At 45.1% G+C, this 26647-nt stretch overlaps 1 protein-coding gene across 2 annotated transcripts; it reads right to left on the minus strand.

Moving 5' to 3' along the window:
• Window positions 1-443: 443 nt before the first annotated feature.
• On the minus strand, window positions 444-17072 carry LOC141074251 (uncharacterized). 2 transcript variants are annotated; one of them, XM_073561868.1, is made up of 5 exons: window positions 16950-17072; window positions 6344-6439; window positions 2916-3101; window positions 2708-2831; window positions 444-1569 (listed from the first exon to the last, which is right to left on the minus strand). In XM_073561868.1, exons 2-5 carry the CDS (start codon window positions 6419-6421, stop codon window positions 485-487), a joined length of 1473 nt encoding a protein of 490 aa, XP_073417969.1. In that variant the 5' UTR covers window positions 6422-6439; window positions 16950-17072; the 3' UTR covers window positions 444-484. The 2 variants fall into 2 exon arrangements, with proteins under 2 accessions (XP_073417969.1, XP_073417968.1); XM_073561867.1 differs by lacking the exon at window positions 16950-17072 and adding an exon at window positions 16293-16373.
• Between the last annotated feature and the right edge of the window lie 9575 nt (window positions 17073-26647).

Here is a 26647-nt window from a genome sequence, read left to right on the forward strand (position 1 = left end):
TTAACGCATCCGTTACATAGCGTTCTCATAAAGTGCATCCACCACTCCAATCTTGTCTGTCCTAAGTTTCTATGTAAAGGTCTGCACATGATGTGTTCTGTTGACCATTGTATATACAAGTTCATTACTCTTAGACCATAATTTCTTTTACTTCTCAGCTTTGTGTAAATTTACTTTATATGGCTATTTTTAATTACTATTTGTGGTTTTCTAGAATTAAACGTTTTCCCCCAAATTTGAAATGTAAAAATGCCGTAATTAAGTACCATTTACACACAGAAGTGCTATGCTAGTCTGGACCTACTTTTTTGTAGTTATATCACCAGTTTGGTAAATTAGATCTTATCACAACACAGGTTATATTTTATCTTCATCTTAACGCTGCCCTATTGGGCAACCTTATAAAAGTCTTTTAACAACATAAAATGCACAACAACTTAAGATACTTGAAAGGTTAACAGGTTTTATTTAAAATCAAAAAGCTCTACATATGTTGAAAAACAATTTGTCCTCTATGGATTTTCAAATGTCTATTCAGGTCATTTTTCTGAGCGAAGCTCTTGCCACATTCCCGACAGATGAACTTCTTCACTCCGGTGTGACCTCTCTGATGTGAGAGAAGGTTCGAACTTTGAGCAAAAGCCTTCCCGCAGATGGGGCAAACAAAAGGTTTCTCCCCGGTGTGTATTCTCCGATGAGTGATGAGAGCAGAGTTACAAGAGAAATGTTTGCCGCAATCTTGACAGATGAGAGGCTTTTCTCTTGTATGGGTTCTTAGATGTGTCACCAGGTGGGACTTGCAGAGGAAGTTTTCCCCACACTCTGGGCACACGAAGGCTCTTTCTCCTGTGTGAACCGCTTGGTGTCTAACCAGATGTGACTTGTATGGGAAAAGCTTTCCACAATCAGAGCACGTCAGTTTCCTTCTCCTATGTACTCGAAAATGCCTAGTCAGTTCGGCGTTACTAGTGAAAGCCTTTGGACACTCAGTGCAGGTGAACAACCTCCGGGTCATTTGTAAAGTCTGCTGAGGTACAGTCTGCCGAGGAGGTGGAGGAGCTGGCTTAATATTAAAATTCCTGTTAAATTCACCATATTTTATTAACATAGCATTCATTTTCTGGGTGCTGGTATTAGTTTTAGGAATTTGTTTACTAGGAGCTGGTCTGTATGCTAAAGCTCTTGGGTTATAGACATGAAAGAGGTTTGCTCCAGCTCGTGGCCTCGATTCTTCCCTCCTAAATAAAGGAGGATGTTTTGTTTGATTTTGTTGTGTGGATATATAAATTACATCTTCGTCACTGGAGTCGGACTCTGTGGCTTGGCCATCAGTAGCCGTGTATTGAGTGTGTATGTAAAGGTCACTTTCTGAGAAATAGTCTTCTTCACTGGAAGAAGAGTCCTCGAATTGGTCACTTACTGATTTCCAAGGTCTCTCGATTGTTTTATATAATTTCAACAATTCAGGTCTCAGATTAGTCTTACTGAAGTTCTTATTCTGCTCTATGTAGTAAGGGGGATGAAAAGTAGTGGGAAAATCTTCAGGAGGCATTTTGGTTTTAAAGTGATCTGTTGGAGAAATAAAATAGAGTAATATAGAAATTGACTGAATAAATAAAATAGAGAAATATAGAAATTGACTGAATATAAAAAGCAACTATACTGTGATTACTAAGCTATATTAGCTCGGGTCACAATTTAGCCTCTTAGATTAAATTTAAGAGGTAAAAGAGATGGGATGGGGAGGTGAGGGGGATGTCTAACACCTACTACCCCCCGCAATGTGGTAACGGGGCACTAATAGGTTGTCATGGCAGTCAGTGGCATACTGAAGGCCCACTCCGTGTCTGCCATATTAGCACACCTATGAACCCCAAAATGTTAGAGTGGACCTACTTTTAATGTAGTTATGTCACCAGCTTTGTACATTAAATCTTAACATCAAAATACGGTAATCAGAATTATGGCCAGCAATTGTACAATAGACTACATATTGAAAATTCAAGTCCTTGAACCCCTTCCCTCAACAGCCAAGTTCCATTTTTGCGCTTTTATTCCTTCCCTTCTCCCAAGAGCCATTTTTTGGGGGGATGAGTTGTAGCTTTCAACGACACCACTGATTTTACCATTCAATGTACTGAAAAACGAGAATAAAAATTCTAAATGTGATGAAGTTGGGGAAAAGAAAAAATGCAATTTTACCATGGGTTTTTGTCTTCGTTTTTACAGTATAATTCGAAACTGTAACTCTTCATGCTGATACTGTATATACGGCTATATGGATGAAAAATATACGACTATATGGGTGAAAAAAATATGTGATGGCTCCTGGAAGGTGAGAAAAAAAGCAACAAAAATGGGGACATCTCTAGGGGTTTAAATTTGGAGATCCATGGTTTTTCTTGGAGTCATTCTACTACATGCCCCGCCTAATTAAAACTAGTCTCACACCTTCCTCTCATGTATGCTACAACAATGTTAAAATGAACCATTTAGAAGGGGATAAAGAAAAAGATTACACACTTTTAATTTTTTTTACTTTTGTTATACTTTAATTATGAAACCTCTCCCTTTGACATAAGCCTTCTGCCTTCTATTTTTTACCTGGAAAAGAAGATCTGGAAGAGGTCAGACTCCAATTTAAAAGATGGCATTACTAGCGTACTTGCACAAATCAAAACTCAACATCAATACGCAGCCATTTTACCAGGTGATGTGAGGGGCTTGTGGTTCTCAATCATAACATCCTTGTAGAGTTCCTTGTGTCCTTCTATGTAGTCCCACTCCTCCATGGAGAAATAGACGGAGATGTCCTGACATCTTATAGGAACCTGAGACACACGTTGTAATTGTCATTATTTAGACACGTCCCTTGGGGTGCTATGTAATGTCCCAGTATTCCCAGCAGCGCTCACCTCTCCAGTCAGCACTTGAATAATCTTGTTGGTGAGGTCTAGGATCTTCTCATCATTGCTTTTCTCCTGTTTCCTTGAGTGAGTAGGAGACAGAGTGCTAGGGCTCTGGGTCCTGCTCAGTCCTCCTGACACATGTGAGTTGCTTGGTGTGACAGGCTCACTTAACTTCTTTGCAGGTACATAGTCCTAGAAAGTTACAGGTTACAGATCAGGACAGAAATTAATTAAAAGGAAACTAATATTTGGAGATAGGAAAATTATTTAAAGCAAACGTGCAATAAATTTCACAATTCAAGCTGCAAAATACGTTATTATTAAAACTAAATCTCATAGACCTGTTGACACTGGTGTACTTTATTTGAAATTCCATGTCATACTTGTATACTCCTGATATTAATAGAAGTATTTTATCTGTTCAGTAAAGTGAGAAATTGCTCATGAATCTATGTGTATTCAATTTCCACCCACATGGTTTAATTTACAGCTGCAGCTTGTAGAGTGAGATTTCAGCAGGGAGGAGGGTCAGTGAGAAAATGTCAAACAGGCTCAGTGAGTGGGTATTGAGTTTTCATTTTTAAAAATGATTACACAGGCATCCTCACTTGCGTTTTTAAAGTAAGTACCTCGTTAAGTCTGAAAGATCAATTTCATAATGTATACACACGTAGTCAAAATTGTTGGTGCCCCTCGTTTAATGACAGAAAAACCCACAATGGTCACAGAATTAACTTGAATCTGACAAAAGTAATAATAAATCAAAAATCTATGAAAATGAACAAATGAAAGTCAGACATTGCTTTTCACCCATGCATCCACAGAAATTAAAAAAAAATAACTCATGAAATAGGCCTGGACAGAAATGATGGTACCCCTGAAAATAATGTGACAAAAGGGACATGTTAAATCAAAGTGTGTCCACTAATTAGCATCACAGGTGTCTACAATCTTGGAATCAGTGAGTGGGCCTGTATAGAGGGCTACAGATACTCACTGTGCTGTTTGGTGACATGGTGTGTATCACACTGAACACGGACCAGAGGAAGCGAAGGGAAGAGTTGTGTCAGGAGATTAGAAAGAAAATTATAGACAAACATGTTAAAAGTAAAAGTTATAAGACCATCTCCAAGCAGCTTGATGTTCCTGTGAGTACAGTTGCACGATATTCAGAAATTTCAGCTCCATGGGACTGTAGCCAACCTCCCTGGACGTGGCCGCAGGAGGAAAATTGATGACAAATCAAAGAGACGGATTATATGAACGGTACCAAAAGAGCCCAGAAAAACTTCTAAACAGATTAAAGGTGAACTTCAAGCTCAAGGAACATCAGTGTCAGATCGCACCATCCGTCGTTGTATGAGCCAAAGTGGACTTCATGGGAGATGCCCAAGGAGGACACCATTGTTGAAATAAAATCATAAAAAAGCCAGACTGGAATTTGCCAACTACATATTGACAAGCCACAAAGCTTCTGGGAGAATGTCCTATGGACAGATGAGACAAAAATGGAACTTTCTGGTAAGGCACATCAACTCTATGTTCACAGACGGAAAAATGAAGCATATCAAGAAAAGATAACTGTACCTACTGTGAAACATGGAGGTGGCTCTGCTATGTTCTGGGGCTACTTTGCTGCATCTGGCACAGGGTGTCTAGAATCTGTGCAGGGTACAATGAAATCTCAAGGCTATCAAGGGATTCTAGAGATGTGCTGCCCAGTGTCAGAAAGCTTGGTCTCAGTTGCAGGTCATGGGTCTTGCAACAGGATGATCCAAGACACACAGCTAAAAACATCCAAGAATGGCTAAGAGGAAAACATTGAACTACTCTGAAGTGGCCTTCTATGAGCCCTGACCTAAATCCTATCGAGCATCTTTGGAAAGAGCTGAAACATGCCGTCAAAGGTTGTGCAACAAAATATTAAGTTAAGGGTACCATCATTTCTGTCCAGGCCTGTTTCATGAGTTTTATTTTTTTTTTTAAATTCTGTGGAAGCATGGTTGAAAAGCAATATCTGACTTTCATTTGTTCATTTTCATAGATTTTTTATTTAGATTCCTTCTGTCAGATTCAAGTTATTTCTGTGACCATTGTGTTTTTTTCTGTCATTAAACGAGAGGTACCAACAATTTTGACCACATGTGTACTTTATATTGCGAGTCCAGTATGAAGCAGTAGAACAATCAGTATGTATAATTACATGTATTTCTCCCATCTGTTAAAAACCTAAAAAAGTACATTCTCAATGTAAAGACTTATACAGTTTTTATTAACCCCTTCACGCCGCAGCCCTTTTTAGTTTTTTACTCCCCTTCTTCCCAGAGCCATAACTTTTTTATTTTTTGGTCAATATGGCCATGTGAGAGCTTGTTTTTTGCAGGACGAGTTGTTCTTTTGAACAACACCATTGGTTTTACCATATCTTGTACTCGAACAACTCCACAACTGTTTTTTAATTTTTTTTTTACCATGTTAACCAAATGCTAAAACTGACCTGCCATTGTGATTCTCCAGGTCATTACGAATTTGTAGACACGAAATAAGTCTAGGTTGCTTTTTATTTAAATGGTGAAAAAAAAATGCAAACTTTGTTAAAAAGAAAAAAAAAATTCCGTCATTTTCCGAAACCCCTACCGTCTCTATTTTTCGTGATCTAGGGCTGCGTGAGGGCTTATTTTTTGCACACTGAGCTGACATTTTTATTTATACCATTTTGGTCTGGATATGATCTTTTAATCGCCCATTATTGCATTTTAATGCAATGTTGTGGCGACCAAAAAAACATAGTTCTGGAGTTTTGACTTTTTTTTTTTCCGCTACACTGTTTACCGATGGGATTAATTCTTTTTATAGCGATACCAAATATGTGTATTTTTTTATTGCTTTATCTTGAATGGGACAAATGGGGGGTGATTTGAACTTTTATTTTTGTTTATATTTTTTAGATATTTTTAAAAACATTGCTTTTTTTACTTTTTGCATGCTTCAATAGTCTCCATGGGAGACTAGAAGCTGCAGTTGTCTGATTGGCTCTGATACACACAGGCGATGTTCAGATCACTTGTGTGTAGCAGAAATGCTCACTTGACAACCACAGGGGTTTCCTGGAGACAATGGGTTGTCATGCCAACCCATCTGCGACCTGCGGTCCTGTGACACGGGCGCCGATGGGCAGGATTAGTGACGTGCTTTCGGCGTGATCACATTAAATGCCGCTGTCAGAGATTGACAGCTGCATTTAACGGGTTAACAACCGTGGGTGAATCGCAATTCCACCCGCAAAGGTTAAAGGCACATGTCAGCTGCTCAAAACATCAAAGGGAGGGGCACGACATGTGCAGTACTAGTATGGCGCATGTCATGAATGGGTTAACCAAATTTTTTTTTAAATAAATGTGATGTGACATTTTCTTATTCCTGAACTCTCTCACTTCTCCAGTCAGTAGGTAGATGATCTCCAGTGTGAGGTTTAATATCCTGTCAGTCATTTGACTTCTGTCTTTTTCCATCTTCACGAAGTAGAATATCTGTTGAAATTAAACAACAAAAAACTTAAACATGAATTTGAGCAACATATGAATCCTGTATGTTCTCTTTATGCTTGACTGGGTTTCTTCTGCATAAAATGGTTTCCGAACACACTCCTAAAACATTAGCTAGTTAACCCCTTTCTGACATCAGACGTACTATCCATGGGACCCGGGCCTCTATGCCCATGGACGGGATAGTACGTCTAGCGCGATCAGCGGTGCCCACGTGGTGAGCACCGCTGATCGCGGCTGGGTGTTAGCTGATTATCACAGCTGACACCCGGCACTATGTGTCAGGGGCGGTCACGGACAGCCCACGACACGTTAACCCCTTGCACACCGAGATCAAACACGATTGCGGTGTACCGGGGGTTAAAGGGAAGCATCGGCAGGGAGGGGGCTTCCTCCGCGCTTCCCTGAGCCCCCACAGCAGCGCAATGTGCAGCGCTGCTGCGGGGGGCTCTTTCCCTGCAGGTCCCCGGATCCAAGATGGCGACGGGGACCTTCAGGGGCCTGCAAGGAGCCGGCTTCCTCAGTGCCTGCAAAGCACAGGCAAGGAGGAAACCTGCACACTGCCTGTGACAGATCGCTGATCTGTGATGTGACAGATCAGCGATCTGTCACAGGACAGTGATGTCCCCCCTGGGACAACCTAATAAAGTTAAAAAAAAAGAAAAAAAAAAGTGTAAAAATAATTTTAAAATAATCGCTAAATAAATAAAAAAAAAAAATATTCCTTAATAAATTCATTTTTTGGAAATAAAAAAAAAACAATAAAAGTACACATATTTGGCATCGCCGCGTCCATACCGACCTGCCCTATAAAACTGTCCCATTAATTAACCCCTTTAGCGAACCCCTTAAAAAATAAAAATAAAAAACGAAGCAAAAAATAATGATTTATTATCATACCGCCGAACAAAAAGTGCAATAACGCACGATCAAAAAGACGCACATAAATATCCATGGTACTGCTGAAAACGTCATCTTGTCCCGCAAAAAACGAGCTGCAACACAGAATTATCAGAGAAAAAATAAAAAAGTTATAGCTCGCAGAATAAAGCGATGCAAAAATAATTATTTTTTATATAAAATTGTTTTCATTGCATAAAAGCGCCAAAACATAAAAAAACGACCTAAATGAGGTATCGCTGTAACCGTACTGACCCGAAGAATAAAACCGCTTTATCAATTTTACCGCACGCGGAACGGTGTAAACGCACCCCTCAAAAGAAATTCATGAAACGCTGGTTTTTGTTCATTCTGCGTCCCAAAAATCGGAATAAAAAGCGATCAAAAAATGTCACGTGCCTGAACATGATACCAATAAAAGCGTCATCTCGTCCCGCAAAAAATAAGACCTCACATGACTCAGTGGCTCAAAATACGGAAAAATTATAGCTCTCAATATGTGGTGATGCAAAAACTAATTTTACAATAAAAAGCGTCTTTTAGCGTGTGACAGCCGCCAAACATAAAAATCGCCATAAATAGTAAATCAAACCTCCCGTTATCACCCCCTTAGTTAGGGAAAAATAATAAAATTAAAAAAATGTATTTATTTTCATTTTCTCATTAGGGTTAGGGCTAGGGCTAGGGTTAGGGCTAGGGTTAGGGCTGAGATTAGGGTTAGGGGTGTGTTGGGGTTAGGGTTGGAGTTAGAATTGGGGGGTTTCCACTGTTTGGGCACATCAGGTGCTCTCCAAACGCAACATGGCGTCTGATCTCAATTCCAGCTAATTCTGCGTTGAAAAAGTCAAATGGTGCTCCTTCCCTTCCAAGCTCTGCCATGCGCCCAAACAGTGTTTTACCCCCACATATGGGGTATCAGCCTACTCAGGACAAATTGCAAAACAACTTTTGGGGTCCTATTTCTCCTGTTGCCCTTAGGAAAATAAAAAATTGGGGGCAAAAATATGATTTTTGTGGAAAAAAAATATGATTTTTTTATTTTCACGCCCGGGCGTTATAAACTTCTGTGAAGCCCTTGGGGGTTCAAAGTGCTCACCACACACCTAGATAAGTTCCTTAGGGGGTCTAGTTTTCAAAATGGTGTCATTTGTGGGGGGATTCCACTGTTTAGGTACATCAGGGGCTCTCCAAAGGCAACATGACACCCACAGACCATTCCATCAAAGTCTGCATTCCAAAATGTCACTACTTCCCTTCCGAGTCCCGACGTGTGCCCATACAGTAGTTTTCTCCCACATATGGGGTATCAGTGTACTCAGGACAAATTGGACAACAACTTTTGGGGTCCCTTTTTTCCTGGTACCCTTGGGAAAATATAAAAAAAAGGGAACTAAATGATCATGTTTGTGGAAAAAATACGATTTTTTTATTTTCATGCCCGGGCATTAAAGGAACTAAATGATCATGTTTATGGAAAAAATACGATTTTTTTTATTTTCATGCCCGGGCGTTATAAACTTCTGTGAAGCACTGGGGGAGTTCAAAGTGCTCACCACACATCTACATAAGTTCCTTAGGGGGTCTAGTTTCCAAAATGGGGTCACTCGTGGGGGGATTCCACTGTTTAGGTACATCAGGGGCTTTCCAAACGCGACATGGTGTCCGATTTCAATTCCAGCCAAAAAAGTCAAATGGCGCTGCTTTCCTTCCGAGCTCTGCCATGCGCCCAAATAGTGGTTTACCCCCACATATGGGGTATCAGCGTACTCAGGACAAATTGCACAATAACTTTTAGGGTCCTGTTACCCTTGGGAAAATAAAAATTGGAGGTGAAAAGATCATTTTTGTGGAAAAAAATATGATTTTTTAATTGTACCGCTGTACGTTATAAACTTCTGTGAAGCCCTTGTGGGTTCAAAGTTCTCACCACATATCTAGATAAGTTCCTTGGGGGGTGTAGTTTCCAAAATGGGTCACTTTTGGGGGATTTCCACTGTTTAGGTACATCAGGGACTCTCCAAACGAGACATGGCGTCGGATCAGAATTCCAGACAATTTTGCAATGAAAAAGTCAAACGGCGCTCCTTCCCTTCTGAGCTCTGCCATGCGCCAAAACAGTAGTTCCCCCCCACATGTCCGGTATCAGCGTACTCAGGACAAATTGCACAATAACTTTTCCAGTCCAATTTCTCCTTTTACCCTTGGTAAAATAAAAAAAATTGAACCTGAAATATTTTTTTTGTGAAAAAAAGTTAAATGTTCATTTTTTTTTTAAATATTCAAAAAATTCCTTTGAAGCACCTGAAGGGTTAATAAACTTCTTGAATATGGTTTTGAGCACCTTGAGGGGTGCAATTTTTAGAATGGTGTCACTTTTGGGTATTTTCTATCATATAGACCCCTCAAAGTGGCTTCAAATGTGATGTGGTCCGTAAAAATAAAATGGTGTTGTAAAAATGAGAAATCACTGGTCATCTTTTAACCCTTATAACTTTCTAACAAAAAAAAATTTTGGTTCCAAAATTGTGCTGATGTAAAGTAAACATGTGGGAAATGTTACTTATTAAGTTTTTTGTGTGCCGTATCTCTGTGATTTAAGGGCATAAAAATTAAACGTTGGAAAATTGCAAAATTTTCAAAATTTTCGCCAAATTTCCATTTTTTTCACAAATAAACGCAAGTTATATGAATTAAATTTTACCACTAACATGAAGTACAATATGTCACGAGAAAACATTGTAAGAATCACCGGGATCCTTGAAAGTGTTTCAGAGTTATTACCTCATAAAGGGGCAGTGGTCAGAATTGTAAAAATTGGCCAGGTCATGAATGTGCAAACCACCCTTGGGGTGAAGGGGTTAAAGGAGTATTCCCATCTCCAAGCTCCTATCCCAATATGTAGTTGGTGTAGTAATAATAATAATAATAATAGGAAATACCTCCAATTAGAAATGTAGCATAGTTCTTCTGATTTGCAGGGTCGCTTACCCCATGTTCATGGCATTGCAGGACCTTAGGTATTCATGGTTACGACCACTAACAGCTAACCGTCACTGTATGAGTAGGCAAAACCAATCAATACTGCAATGCCCTGTAAATGGGGTAAGCGATTTATCAAAACAGAAGAACTATACTACATTTCTAATTGGAGGTATTTGCTAATATTATTATTATTACTACACCTACTACATATTGGGATGGGATCTTGGAGATGGGAATACCTTCAACTATGAAACTGGCCTAGACTTGTATGCATAAAAGGGCATTTACAGTGCAAGATCATTTTTGATTATCTCGCAGTGTAAACAGGCTGCCTATCACTCAACATACCAGCAAAACGCTTGTTCGTCAGGTAAAACGATCTTTTATACAGCATAAAAGAATCGTTGTCGGTGGCCACCTATGGCAGCCTATGTGCACTGAGTAGTATAGATCGCTCAGTGCACATCGTTTGCGTTGGTCTTTAAACATCACTGACAGGTAAAAGTTTACTGAGTGATAGTCTTAAGGCCCCGTTACACATAACGATGTCCCAGCGATCCCACCAACGATCCGACATGGATGGGATCGCTGGGACATCGTTAGGGTGATCACTGGTGAGCTATCACATAGAAAGCCCCTCCAGCGATCAGGACCAGCGAGCAAGCTGGCATCCAACATAAACATCGGGTATCTAAGAGCCACGCGGCTCTTAGATACCCGCTGTTTACATTGGAAACCAGAGTCCAACGTCGCTGATCGTTGGTCTCTCGCTGTCACATGCAGCGATGCATGCTGGCCTGTGGGAGACCAACGATCAAAAAACGGCCCTGGACGTTGGAGCGCGATACCCGGCGGGGGGGGGGGGCGGTTGCTGATACATGTCACACACAGCGGTCTTAACACACACTTAACGGTCTGTGTAAAGAGGCGTTAAGCATTAGATAAGATTTTAAGTCTCAAAAAGGGCAGAGATTGGTGTCCCTGAGACAAATGCATAAAACCAGCTGTGGATAAAGGCCCCTTTACATTTAGGGTGAGTGCACACGCTGCAGATTCTGCTGCGGGTTTTTTCCCGCGGAAACGCAGGTAAAACCGCAGGTAAAGTGACCTGCGGTCTTGCTGCGGTTTGGCCTGCGGTTTCACACCTCTACTATGTTAAAGGTGTGAAACCGCAGCAGAATCCGCAGAAACAATTGACATGCTGCGGAAAAAAACCTGCAGCTTTTCCGCAGGTAAAAAACCACAGCGTGAGCACTGCGGTTTTGAAAACCCATAGGCTAACATGGTGAAGAACCATGTCTGCGGAACTGCTGCAGTTCTGCAGGGCCAAAACCGCAGCAAAACCGCAGCGTGTGCACATACCCTTAGCGATGCACCAGCAATCCGACCAGCGATCCGACCCGGTCAGGTTTCGCTGGTGCATCGTTAAATGATCGCTAGTGAGCTGTCACACAGGCAGATCTCACAGCGATGCAGCAGCGATGCAGCAGTGACGCAGCGCACGACTCTCCTTTCACACACAGCGATCCTGACGTCCTCCCGCCCGCCTCCACGCGTCGCTTGTCAGCGCCAGCAGGAAGCGCCCGACGAGAAATGGAGCCGGACATTCTCGCACGATCAGCGATGGACAGCGGGGAAGCCGGTCGGAGGTAAGTATCACACATAGCGATATCGCTATAACGTCACAAAATCGGTGACGTTATAGCGATATCGCTATGTGTAAAACCCCCTTTAGGCATGGTGTGATTAAAATACAATGAATAAAAGATAAAGCGTGTCAGATTCCAACAACAACAATGTGGACTGCCATCAGGGGCTTATCTACAGCATTCTGTAAAGCTGTAGATAAGCCCCAGATATAACCTGAAAGATAAGAAAAACAAGTTAGATTATACTCACCGGGGGGCGTGGTCCGATGAGTGTCGGGGTCCGGTCCGGCGCCTCCCATCTTCTAGAGATGACGTCCTCCTTACTTCAGCCGCGGCTCCTGCGCAGGCGTACTTTCTCTGCCTTGTTGAGAGCAGAGTAAAGTACTGCAGTGTGCAGGCGCCGGACCTCTCTGACCTTTCCCGGCGCCTACGCACTGCAGTACTCTGCTCTGCCTTCAACGGGGCAGATAAAGTACACCTGCTCAGGTGCCTCGGCTGAAGTAAGAAGGAGGACGTCATCTCTAGAAGATGGGATACGCCGGACCAGACCGCGACACCCATCGGACCGGACCCCTGGGTGATTATAATCTAACTAGTTTTTCTTATCTTTCAGGTTACATCGGGGGCTTATCTACAGCATCACAGAATGCTGTAGATAAGCCCCTGATGGCGGTGGCCGCAGCTCATAGGCCGAAAATGGGGTGACAGATTCCCTTTAAGCTGGCCATATACATTAGATGACTGTCGGCTAAACGATGCTTCATCCCATTGTTTGGCCAACAGCCGTCGCAGCCGACACTCCCATACATAGGCGTTCTCGCTTGGTCGAGTGCGCCTGTATACTCTATGAGAAAACCGCTGACTGACACATTAGCTGGTGGCTTATCTCTGGAAGAACAGTGAGAATTGCAGTTCGAAATCGGACATGTGCAAGAGACATCTTTCCCGACCATCAGTAGGCTGGTGTCCTCATATGAACCCGTCAATATCGAAGGGTTCACAGGTCTAATGTGTATGGGGGCCCTTATATTGGCATAACCCATCAAAATTATTTGTTGGCAGGCAGTAATCAAGAAGCCAAAGATACAGTATATCACAGTTTTGTGCGACTGATATCTATTTGGCACGGAAAGTGCGGATTGGATTTTGTCATAGGAAAGAAGAGAAACGGTATCAAAGAAAAAAAAAAGCTTTCACAGATGACCCACATATCCATCTAGTAGGTTCACATTGATTCTGTGCTCTACACTGAGCATGTCATCAGGGTTTTCATCAAAAAAACAGGATTCAGACAGAAGCCCTGATGGGGCCAGCCAATTTGTACATTGTCTTATTCCCATTCTGGCAGTGCTCTTCCTTTTTAGCACACAAAAACATTGTCTACTGCACTTTTGTGTTCGCCTAAGAATACGAATACTGCCTGAAAGAAAGTCAGACTACGTCCAAAGAAACTCATTCTCTCTCTGAATCCGTTTTCAGTATAGAGCAGCACAGTGTGAATGTGAACCAGGCATTCCCCTGTATTTCACAGTAAATACGCAGCACTCTAGGAGCCACATCACAATCTCTAGCTATGTAGTATGAAAGACCATAATTTCACGGACTGTCACCAAAATTTGGTCTACATGTCTACTCACACACATCCAGAATATTAATGTCATAAATATTTGCATATTTTGCACAAGAGCTGATTAGTGCATACATGGTATAAAACTATAGTGATGACCTATATGTATGATATGAAAATGGGGTGTAGGGACTGCACTGATTACTTGTTTAGTGTGTTTTATTCATTTTATACTGTTGGGTAGACCCATAGAAAAAGGACCAAGTTTGAAAAGTAAGAAATGCCAAGATGCTCATACCAACTTTTTATGTTATTACCATTATTTCTCTCTCTAAAGGCTTTGCCTGCATTGCACAATTAATTTCTTAGGGCCCCGTTACATGCTTCAATGTCCCAGCAATCCCACCAATGATCCGACGTGGATGGGATCGCTGGGACATAGTTAGCTGATCTCTAATGAGCTGTCACACCAGCGATCAGGACCAGCGAGCACGCTGGTATCCAGGGTAAACAGCGGGTATCTAAGCGCCGTGCGTCTCTTAGTTACCCGCTGTTTACCCTGGATACCAGCTCCCAGCGTCTGCTGTATGGCGCTGGGAGCTCGGTGATCGTTGGTCTCTCGCTGTCACACGCAGTGATGTGTGCTGCCCAGCAGGAGACCAACGATAGATCTATGGCCCAGACGACTAGGCAACGATTAACGATCAGCCAACTGATTGTTGATCGTTGCTATGTGTCACACGCAACGATGTTGTTTTTAACATTGCTGCAACGTCACTAAACTGGTGACTTGCAACGATATCGTTCACAATATCGTTGTATGTAACGGGGCCTTTAGGCTCTGGTTACGCGTTGAGTTGTCATCACCTTTGAAACTTATCCAGTTTAAAAAAAAAAATCAATAAATAAAAAATACGCTGGATCCATTACAAAGGAAGTAAAAATGGATGTTTTAGTTTTTCATCTGCTTTGTATCGGATCAATTTTCTTACTAGAGGTGTCTCTGACCACTTTTATTGTTCGTGCTAAAGAAAATAGATCTGTTAACAAATCACATCCATTGTGATCTGTTTCCCATATCCTTCAATCTTAAAGGAAACAGTTCCAGTTGTTTGTTGTTGTTTTTTTTTGTGAGGTAAAAAAATTAAAGGGAATCTGTCACCTTATTTTTCCTATGTGAGATGCGGCCACCAGACCGTCCCCTCACCCCCCCGGTGAGTATAATCTAACTCATTTTTCTTCTCTTTCAGGTTACATCGGGGGCTTATCTACAGCATTACAGAATGCTGTATGTAAGCCCCTGATGGCGGTGGCCGCATCTCATATCGGAAAAATGAGGTGACAGATTCCCTTTAAAAAATTGTGCAGACTACGCTTTTTGATCCAGCTAAAAACACAGATTGAAGCTAGAAAGGAGGAGAATGGAAGACATTTTAAGACATTTCTGTTTCCATTCATAATAATAGATTTTGTACTAGATCATTTTATTTCCGCTTTCATCTTCCGAGATCAGATCCAAAAATGGAAACAACTATTGCACATGTGAAGGTGACCTTAGAAGAGATCTGAGACAAGACACTGATGACTGAATGTCCTACTGCATGTCTTCTGAAATTAAGATAGGACTGGCGAGAGCCCATAATATGAATCCCGCAAGTTTGCTTAAAGAATGGAGATATATAATTCTACCATATTCAAAATGTACATAAGCTACAGATCAGGAATATGTAAGACACTGACAGCTTTGACACATCTCTAAAACAATGCAAAGTAAATCAAACAAATATTTCCATTGCCTGCCCCTCCCAATTATATACTTGTAAAAAAAAAGGTTGACATCCAGTAACTAATGTTGTGATATCTGGTGGCTGGAATGGGTGGCTAGGTGTCCTGGTAGCAACTCTGACAAAGATTATTGGGGGGGACTAAAACATTAAAAAGCTACAATAAGAAACCCTTATTTTTTTAGATCTCCGAATTATCTGGAATTTGAGATACAGCTTTAACAAGGACACTGTTGATATTATAAAGCATGCCCTTGCCTAATCTTTGCCCAAAGAAGAAAAATTGCCTTCCAACTAGGAACATCTTCATTAATGGGGTTACCCAGCTAAAACTTATTGTAAGTGATAACTTGCTGATCTGTGGGTGTCCCACCACCAGGAGCCACACCGATTGGCAGATTGGAGCATTTTCATTCCCGATGGATAATCTTATTCCCAGTTTCCAAATAGCATGGGCAGATCAGTTCCCAGAAAAGTTGAGGGCAGCACTTGACAGTTCCGCACAGAATGAATGGAGCTGTGGTCGACCATGCACACTGCTGCTCCCTTCTAACGGAATATAAGCGACCTTTTTTGCCAATTGGTGCTGGTACCAGTCGTTCGACCTCCACCATTCAAGTTATCACCTCGGATAGCTGATTACTTGATGTCATTGGACAACCCTACTAGTTATTCCTTTAAGGAACACTTTCTTCGACAAGACCACCATCACTTATGGGAAAATGCCACCTTGTGACTATGTAACACCTGCGCTAACCAGGCATGTGTTGTTACGAATGACCTTGTCTAACAAGGCACATCATCTTACGAACAAAAATATGTTCTCTTTATTAGGAACCCACTCGCTTAATTTTCTTCTGCCCAGGAAAGTCTGTGGCTGACCAGGAACACCTTGACCTAAGGATAGCTTTGTTCCAACCAGGGACATCCTTGGCTGACCAAAAATAACTTCTTACCATCAGGAATGCCTTGTGGTTATTGTTCTGAATGTCTTCGCCTGACCAAGGATATTGGATTTATTGGTTCTCCCAAATCCTTCTTTAATGAGAAATGATTTGTTCTAATGATGACATGCCTCATCCTAACAGAGAATACTTCAGACTGCTTACCAGGAACGACATGTTATATGTGGCCGCCACAAAAAAATCCCCAATCTAGGAAGCATCTTCCTCCCCCTGGAAAGCCCCCATTACAGTCCCCAAAAAGTCTCCCCTTTGTCAGAAATCCTATCAGGAATCCGCTTTCTATAGGATCCCTGCACCTGGTGCACATTGACAATGGGGTACCTAAGTCTGTATGTGCTGTGCCACAGTGAGGAGGCATGGAAGCCATAGCCAGGTATGTGCTAACACTTTACATAAGGAGTGCCTCAGCCTCCAGGTGGCAATCTCTGATGGTGGCAGCACAGCCTCTATGAGAAAACTTCTGCCTGTTCTTGTCTAGTCAGCGAGTGATGCCAGTGCTAAACATCCCCTGAGCACAGGTACCAGTCATCCCCATGTGCCCTACCGTTACTATTCATTGTGTACTTCGTGTCCCCTCCACCTACATAATAGGCATGCACAGTATTGGTCTGCATGGCATCCGGTACAGCCCTAGAGGCCGCGTCTCACCTGTCAGGCGCAGGCAACTCTGGGGTTACATGCACAACGAGCTCGGGCTCATTCCACCCTCACTAAATGTAAACTCCCAACAACATGTCGGCTCTTTATTATGTCATCGGCTCTGAATAGTCGGCGCTAGAGGGAGTGAGCTATGCGCCACACACGTCCTCTGCGCGGCAGCCATGTTTCTGTAGCCTGCTGGATAGCTGGAGATGTATTGTAGACGCTGTGAAAATGGCCGCTGCTCAGAAGTTGTGCCGACATAAAGAGGTGGAGCTCCATGCGAAACACATCATGGCCGCGCTGTGAACCAAGGGGGCTAACTACTATACTCAGAACAGAGTTATTATGAATGCACCTCATATGTTATGTAGATATGGTGTAATACAGACTAGAATAGAAAAAAGAGATAAACTAAGCAGATTTTAACAATGTCCCTAGTCAATCCCTCCCAACTTTTGAAGAAGAGAAAGAGGGACGGACTATGCGGCACGCTACATTCCCCACAGCAAATTTTGGGTAGCTTCTTTAACCATGGCCACACCAATTTACCATTTCATTATCACATGTTCAAATTAAGAGAAAGTGATGGACAGCCCTATGAAGGCAGTGTTCACACAGCTGCCTACTAAACCTTTTTTTGTCCTGTCCATTATAGGAGCAGAACACGGGAAAGCAGTAGGGGATAGATTTGTCATCGAATGCACAGGAAAGCCTGACCGTCCCCACTGAGCATAACAAACTCCTTCAACTTTCTGTCCTGGGATCCATCTCCTCTCTGCCCTTAGAGTGTCTTCAGCGTCCCTCTCTGCCCTCCGGCTGTGTCAGTGTCGTCAGCATTCCTCACTACTTTTTGGATGTCTCCTCAGCGTCCCTCTCTGCCCTCAGGCTGTCTCCTCAGTCTCGTCAGCTACTCTCTCTGCTCTCATGTTGTCTCCTTATTGTCCCTCTCTGCCCTTGGGCTGCCTCTTTAGTCTCAACAGCGTCCCTTTCTTCTCTCAGGCTGTCTCCTCAGTGTCCCTCTCTTTCCTCGGGCTAACTCCTCAGTCTCATCAGCGTCCCTCTCTGCTCTAAGGCAATCTCCTCAATGTCCCTCTGCCCTCGAGCTGTCTGCTCAGCGTCCTTTCCACTTTGCCCTTAGAGTGTTTCCTTAAGCATCCCGCTCTGCCCTTGGCTGTCTACTCAGTCTCGTCAGCATCCCTCTCTGCTCTCAGGCTGTCTCCGCAGTATCCCTCTCTTCCCTCAGGCTGTCTCCTCAGTCTCATCAGCGTCCCTCTCTGCCCTTTGGCTGTCTCGTTAGTCTCATCAGCGTCCCTCTCTGCCCTCGTGCTGTTTCCTCAGCGTCCTCTCCACTTTTCCTTTAGAGGGTCTTCACTTCCCACTCTGCCCTTGGGCTGTCTCCTCAGTCTCGTCAGCATTCCTCTCTGCTCTCTCTCGGGCTGTCTCCTTAGTCAGTCAGTGTCCCGCTTTGCCTTGGGATATCTCGTCAGTCTCCTCAGTGTTCCTCTCTGCCCTCAGACCAAGACATGTTGGAAATTTTTCACACTGTGCCTGGACTAAGGGCAGAGAGGAGAGTCTTAATATAAATACTTTCAGATTGTTGTGGTTGTGTGCATATATATTAATATGTATGTTTTTGTTATTTAAACAAAACCTGCGATGTCCAATAACAGTATTAACCTGCAAATATAGGGCTAATCTGCAGGTTAATAGTGTTATGAAGGTGCCTGGCTGCCCTATTGGAAGTGCAACTCTTGGAGGAAAATTAAATGTATTCCAGGTACCGCCGGTTTTCAGTCATAAAGGCTTGCTGGTGTAGCTACAGCAATCTCTCAACACTTTGACTGACAGCCAGATGTGCAGTGATGCACTGCAGGGTTGGCTGTCAGTCAAAGTGTCGAGACGTGGTAACTGTAGCTACATCAGCAAGCCTTTATGACTGAAAGCCAAGCCAGCAGCTCCCTGCAGGTCTAAAGTTCATTTTCTCCTATTTGCTGCACTCAGTATGGTGGCCGGGCACCTGCATAATGATATTAACTTTAAAACTTTAAATTCACCCAATATATGCAGGTATGCAGCATTATCCAACATGAGCCGGTTCCCATTAATATGTAATAAAATGGTATTGTATTATTGTGTTATATTATTTGGGGGAGGGGGAATTTTTATTTTTTTATTTTAATAAATAGATATATAGATCAATAAGATTATGGAGCAGCACAAAAAGTGATAAAAATGCAGCAAAAGGTGCTAAATAGTGATGTGCGAGCGTGCTCATATTAGGTGTTATCCAAGCACGCTCGTGTCCCAATTAGTGATGAGCAAGTATACTCATTGCTCGGGTTTTCCCAATCATGCTCGGGTGATCTCTGAGTATTTGGATGTGCTCCGAGATTTAGTTTGTGTCAATACAGCTGCATGATTTACGGCTGCTAGACAGCCTGAATACATGTGGGGATTCCCTAACAACAGGCATTCCTCACATGTATTCAGGCTGTCCAGCAGCCGTAAATCATGCAGCTGTGTCGACACAAACTAAATCTCCGAGCACATCCAAATACTCGGAGATCACCCGAGCAACGAGTATATGTAGCAGAGAGAGCCCCGTAATAAGGGCTTGCAGCGTAACCGGGCCGGAACTGGGGGGGAGGGCTGTCACCCAGGTTCCCAGAGTGTATGTTCCCGGGGGGAAGTAGTTACAGGCCCGGGATGGACTCTCATCCAGGAACTGTGGAGGCGGGGCTACTATAAAACGAGCGCAGGAGACCAGCAGGAGGGACTTGGCGAGGAGAGAGACGAGAGACAGGAAGAAGGAGTCTAAGTGGCGCTGGAGAGCGAGAGTGAGCCAGCGCCTTTCAGACAGAAAGGACGGGGGCTCGTGTGAACAGGGGAAAGAATGCTGCCGAGCAGCACGAGGAGGAGATACACCGAGACCCACGGCCACCACTGCCCCGCTCCATACCGCGGCTGCGGCCTGTACGCCGAGGCCCGCAGCCGCCACTGCCCCGCTCCATACCGCAGCTGCGACCTGTACGCTGAGGCCCGCGGCCGCCTCTACCTCGCCTCCTAAAGGGGCAGCCCCGACAGTGGGGAACCAGACTGGGGCCTGCTTCGCCCCCTCCGCACCTTGGCGTAGGAATGCCCAAAGCCTGCGGCAACTCTTCTTCGGCTGAGACGCCGAACAGACACCTCCCGGACAACAACTCTGCAGGACGTCAGAGACTTATAAGTGACACTTCGTTGATCGTTAACTATAGTCCAAGGACCCGTAGTCGGCCATATCAAGGCCATTTAGTTACCGGCACTTGCTGTACTGTTTGATATCGTGTTATTTGTGTATTAGTGTCTAGCTTCCCTGAGTGGAAAACTATTGTCAGCTTTACCGTTTATCCATATGGCTCCGGCTCCTACGTACCTGCTAGTACCACATTTGGAGTAGTCGGCAGGATGCAGTCTCCGAGCGCGAGCGGGGAATCTGCAGACCAAGGGGGCAAGGGTGGCCCCCGGTCCAGCATTATCTTTAGGGGCTATGCTGAATAACCTGCCAAGGTTCATAGGCAGTAATACAATGCTGTAGAGCTGGACGGAGCAAATGCGGGGATTGTTGAGGAGGTGCAGGGGGTGGACTGACCTGTGGACCTGTCTGAGATGGAGAGAACATGTAAAGGTTGATGTGCACTATACTTTATTGTATGTGTATGGTTAACAGCTGGGAATTAGTGCAGGATGACGTAGTACCGGGTTTTGGCCACAAGATGGAGACATAGAGCAGTGAGAAAAGGACTTAACAGCAAGCCTTAGGCTGGGGAAACTGCATAGTCATGGTGCGGAGTTACGGGACTGAGAAGGGGATTTCCAGAGAGAGGAGATATAGGAGAGGAGAGTCCCAGGGGCAGGGCAGAGAGACACCCACGGGGAAGAAAGAAGTGAGAAGAGCACAAGAGAGGACAGAGAGAGGAGAAGCTCAGGAAGGACAGAGGAGAGCCAGAGATGGTTACTCTGAGAGGGGGTGGCCCTGAGGAGGCAGCCGCAGGAAGGGACAGCAGCGACTGATGGAAGGTTTGGGTACCCGACGGCTGGAACACCGAAGAGTGAGTAGGTGTATAGCGGGCAGACTTAGCCAGGGGGAAGCGCTGTGGCCGTGGGCCTAACGGCAGCCATGGTGAAAGAACCCGGAGGGTTTTCGCCAATCGAAGTAGAAGGAAGGTGACAGGTACCCAGGCTAGGGAGCAAAAGCTGGTGTGTCTGCTGTGGATGTCAAGAGGACACCAAATAAAGTTTGGACCTGATTGAACGGATTTCTGCCTCTGCCTCCAGTCTGTTCCGCAGCCGAAAGGGACCACCCCCCAATTGGCACACATACAACAGATGCACCCGATGACCCCTGACCAGGAGGCCGAGGTGGTCCTAATGGCATTGGACAGGGAAGCCAGGGACTCAGTGATGTTAAGACCCCCCCCGGACAGCGAAACACTTTCGCCAGGGTATTACAGACCCTGGAGGAAATCCATGGGGACCCTATTAACGTGGGAGAAATGAGGACCCAGCTGTTTAGTCCCATGCAGAGGGAGAGGGAGGCGGTAACACAATACATGAATGTCCTGCAGGAGCTATATACAGCCATTGAACAAAAGGGCGGGGTAGGTGTGGGGCCCATCGACATAACCCTACGCGACCTCTTGGTGACCGGACTGGGGGACCCCCTGACAAAACAGGCCTTGTGGGAGCGGGTACGAGTGAACCCGCGTTTGACCTTCTCCGATCACTTACCCCCCCGGGCTCCTGGTGGCTCACGCCCTGGCCACCGTAAGAAAGGGGACAGCCCTTATACGCTGTGTCAATCTGGAGGACCAAGACATCGTCATAAAACCTCGCAGCGAAATGGTCAAACTGGTAAAATCCCTGGAAGAGGTGCTCCCGCCCTGGCGCTGGGGATGGGGGTGAGTTCAAGGGACCCCTGGGCCATGACTGTGAATTCCATCCAGACCGCGGGGTCCCTGCCTGAGCAGGAGGGACGAGCGATCTTAGAGCAAATGCGAGCGGAACTCTCCGGGCTAGGGCAAGCCCAAATACAGCAGGTGGAAGCCCTCCTGGGCCATTACAAAGTGGTATTCGCTAGCCACAAAGACGACTTAGATTGCACCACGGCGATTACGCACGGCATCCCCACCGGGGGGACAGCCCCCATCAGAGAGCGCTATTGGCAGATTCCTCCACAATTGTACCAGGAGGTAAAGACACTATTGGGCCAAATGCTACGAAAGGGGGTTATCAGGGAAAGCCAGAGCCCCTGGGCAGCCCCCATTGTGCTGGTGCGGAAAAAAGACGGCATGCTACGTTTCTGCGTGGACTATCGGAAGCTGAACGCCTGCACCATCAAGGACTCATATCCGCTTCCCCGTATAGTGGTGTCCCTGTCTGCCCATGGGAAGGCAAAATATTTTTCTACATTAGACTTGGCCAGTGGATACTGGCAGGTACCGATGTCGGAACAAGATCGTGCAAAAACCGCATTCATCTTGCCCATGGGGCTGTTTGAATTTAATCGGATGCGTTTCGGACTGGCCAATGCCCCCGGAACCTTCCCGCGATTAATGGAGCGGTGTTTGGGTGACCTAAACTTCGAGGCCACCCTAATATACCTGGACGACAACATCATCATCATCTACGCCGCCACATTTGAGGACCACTTGTATCGTCTGGGCCAGGGGCTCGGCCGGCTACAAAAGTACGGGTTGATGGTAAAGCCCCAGAAGTGCCATCTGTTCCGCACACAGATTGAGTACCTAGGACATGTCGTCTCCGCCGAGGGCGTGAAACCGTCTCTGGCGGTCGCTGTGATACGTTAGTGACCTACCCGCGAGATGGAGAAGGATGTGCAGGCCTTTCTGGGGCTGGCTGGATATTATCATCACTTCGTGAAAAACTTTGCCCACCGAGCCCGAGCCCTGCAGGACCTACTAAAAGGAACCCCGGCTGGTGCCAACAACTGGAAGATACAATGGCGTGAACCGCAGGAGGAAGCTTTCCGAGACCTCAAAGCCGCACTCTCGGAAGCCCCGGTGTTGGTTTACGCGGATTTCTCGCAACCGTTTATTCTGCACACCGACGGGAGTTTGCACAGGCTGGGGCTGTGTTGTCCCAGATGCAGGACGGTCGAGAGAAGGTGATCGCCTATGGCAGCAGGTCGCATCACGACTCCGAACAAAATCCCGACAACTACAGCTCCTTTAAGCTCGAGCTCCTCGCGTTGGTGTGGGCCATGATGGAGCAATTCGCGGAGTACCCAGTGGGTTCCGAGGTGTTGGTGTGAACAGACAACAACCCACTAGCCCACCTCGAAAATGCCAAGTTGGGGGCCCTGGAGCAACGTTGGGTAGCCAGGATGGCCAAATTTAAGTATAAAATCATTTACAAATGAGGGGCAGAGAATGTCCATGCTGACGCCTTGTCCCGAATCCGACACACAGCCCCAGGGCGGAGCCGGGATGAAGAGTTGGAAGAAGAAGAAACACCATTTTCCTCAGGCACCGCCAAAACAATGGCAGTTACAATAGAACAGTCCCATGCGGGACCCGCAAGGGACATCCTAGAACAGTCCTGGGACAAATAGATACGTCAGCAACAGGAAGATGAGGAAATCGGCCCCCTACGTCGATGGGTGGCCGCGAAACAGCTGCCCAGTGATGCTCAAAGAAGGACGCTTTCTCGGGACACGTTAATAATGCTACGCCAGTGGGAGAGACTAGTGATTAAAGATGGACTGTTGTACTGAAAAGCGGAACTACGCGCAGAACCAACAGCCGCATAGCAGGTGGTAGTGCCGGGGGTCCAACTAGCTGAAATTGCCCAGGAAGCTCATGAAAAGGGGGCTCATTTCGGGGCGCAAAAGACTTTCCAGTGGCTACAGCGGATAGCCTACCATCCCGGGTTAAAAACAGAAGTGGAAGAGGTTTGCAGAAAATGCCGCCAATGTCAGCTTACCAAACCATCAGAGCAAACAGCCCCTATACAAACGATAATAACAACAGCACCCATCGAGCTATTAATGATAGACTACCTGACCATCGGTCCAGCCTACCAGGGGTACGAGCACTGCCTAGTTGTGACGTCCGTCTGCGAGTCTGGGCTGCAGTAAGACAGCACCCCGAGCAACCCCGATACCCTTTACCCCTATGCAGGGATCTGGATTTACAGCAGAGTCCAGGAGGTAGCTGTCCGCATAAGAGCAGCGGACCAGAGCAGGACGGTCATCAGAAAGGGTTAAAAAACAGAACCAAAAGCGTAGTCAGGAATCCAAGTTTAAACCAGGCGGGCAGCAAAGGTACAAAAACGGCAGACAGTAGCAGAGTCAAATCCAGGCCAAGGTCAGAGTCGTAAACCAGGAGGGCGGCAGAGGTACAAAATCGTCAGGTAGGAGCAGGGTCAGAAATCCAGGCAAAGGTCAGAATCAAAGATAGCAAACAACAAACTAGCACACTCGAGAAGCCAAGACTATATCTTGTAGCCTGCAAGACCAGCCCCTAGGTATTTGAGGGATCAGATCATCCCTCACAGGTTCACGGTCTGATGATGTCATTAGGACCATGCCAGATGGTGATGCACCAACCCTTTCATGACCGACAGAGGAGCGCAGCCTGCGGCCGCCAGATGCCTGCAGAGGAGCCTCCTCCCTGTTAGCAGTACCCATGGGTGGACCACGGCGCCTCCCAGTGGCCAAGGCAGGAACAGCCGTCCCCGAGTTTGACCGTGACATGACAGTCCGGCGCCTCCCAGAGGCCGAAACCGGAATAGCAGAGCTCGGGTCTGACTGCAACGTGCCAGTCTGGTGCCTCCTGGTGGCCGAAGCAGGAACAGCAGTCCCTGTATCCGATGGCGACGTGACACTGGTTATGGTAGACCATTTTACCAAATTCGCCGTGGTAACCCCCACCAGAGACCAAACGGCGGAATCCGCAGCCTACGCTATTTGTAAGAACATTATTCAAGCGTATGGTTGCCCTCAGCGTATCCACTCGGATCAGGGCGCCTGCTTCCTGAGAAAAGTAAAGGAGGAACTACATCGTCTGTACAGCATTGACAAATCTCGGACCACACCATAATATCCGCAGGGGAACGGGGCCTGCGAACGATTTAATCGGACCCTAATCCAAATGCTGAGTACCCTAGAGGACGACCGAAAGACCCGTTGGCTCGAGTACATCCCTGAGCTGGTCTGGATATACTTTATAACAACCGGGTACATCGAGTCACCGGCTATACTCCATACTCGCTACTCTTCGGCTGAGAATCCAAAGGGATCACCGGGGTAGAGTTGGACCCAGATGAGGAACGACCATGGGCAGGGGTCTCCTCGTGGGTCCAGGATCACCGGTACCGTCTGCAGACCATACACAGACTAGTACAAACAAAGCTCAGAGATCTGGAACACCCAGGAAAAGCCCCATCACAACCCACAGAATTCCACGTGGGAGATCACGTTCTCGTACGGGACCGGTGCCCCCAAAACAAATGGGAGCACCGGTGGGAGGAAGAGCCTTACCGAGTACTACGTCGAATAAGTTCAGATGGGCCTGTATATGAGATACAAAAAGAAGAAAAAGGCACCACTGCAAGAAGCGCACACTAAACTCAATAAAGTAGAAATGTTTATTGATGCAAAAAAGATATTAAAAACATGCTAAAAACATGATAGGCAACCCACAATTATACAATATAATGGTTGAACATGTATGACATATGTATGTCCAATATGATAATCCATATACCGTCCAACCTATATAAGAATATCTCAGCAACCACCCTAAAATAAGGCTCATGGGGACCACCAGGCCCTAATACAATGGAGTAATGGGCTGCCATTCACTGGGCATACTTGGCTGTTTTTCAACAGCGTTGTTTGCCTGATATCTTATTGCCACTTATTTATGTGGCGTCTTTCATGCAGATCCACATTAGTGTGGTTTTCATTTGGTATTATCATGGCTTTTTGAATAATATCTGCATTTCTGGTATTTTATTACCACTCATTTAAGTGGTTTTATGCGCGCAGCTCAGCATTCAGTGCAGTTATTTATTCATATTTATGGGATTGAACCATTTTCTGCACATCTTGTGCGCTGGTCTACATATATTTTTCCTGGACCTTCATCTCAAGTATTGTGGATGCTATATATTCTACCAGACTATGTGGCACTTCAGCTGTGATTGACATGTGATCCATGGTATTTTTCCACGTGAAGGCTATTTTATTGTTTGAGTCTCCAGCATTAGGGGGATTTGATCAGGATTGTGCGCCATTAGGTGCTCTTTGGTGTAATTATATATTTACATCTATCATATGGATACACCTTATTGTGGATGTTTTCCTTTTTTTGTTCCTTTATTTATGCTGATGATATATGCATGAGACTCAATTCGTTATTGTATTGATCAGGACTAATGGGGGATTGTATTCCCTTTTTGTTTTTACATGCTTTTAAATTTATATTGTTGTCAATAAAGCTTTTCTTGTTATTATTATATCTATCGGTGGTGTGCATTTTTATGTGGTCTTTCTTTCCTTTTTTGTTGCATTAATTCTTCATGTGACCATTTGCACCCCCGACATTAATTATTTCATAAAGTATTTGCAGTGCGCTCTTACATTCTTTTCCAGCCCCTTCCAAAAAGTGCCTCCATTCCTCAAACGCCAGCTTGACCGCAAG

Source organism: Dendrobates tinctorius, unplaced genomic scaffold (assembly GCF_039654945.1).
Source record: "Dendrobates tinctorius isolate UK_male_01 unplaced genomic scaffold, ASM3965494v1 ptg000331l, whole genome shotgun sequence".
Lineage (NCBI taxonomy): Eukaryota > Metazoa > Chordata > Amphibia > Anura > Dendrobatidae > Dendrobates > Dendrobates tinctorius.

What these genes read in the sequence shown, in the direction of transcription:
- LOC141074251 (XM_073561867.1), bottom strand. An exon ending in TTCAAGTGCTGACTGGAGAG is followed by an intron (nt 2,832 to 2,915) that starts GTGAGCGCTGCT and finishes CGTGTGTCTCAG; the next exon opens with GTTCCTATAAGATGTCAGGA. An exon ending in CAAGCCCCTCACATCACCTG is followed by an intron (nt 1,570 to 2,707) that starts GTAAAATGGCTG and finishes TTTCTCCAACAG; the next exon opens with ATCACTTTAAAACCAAAATG.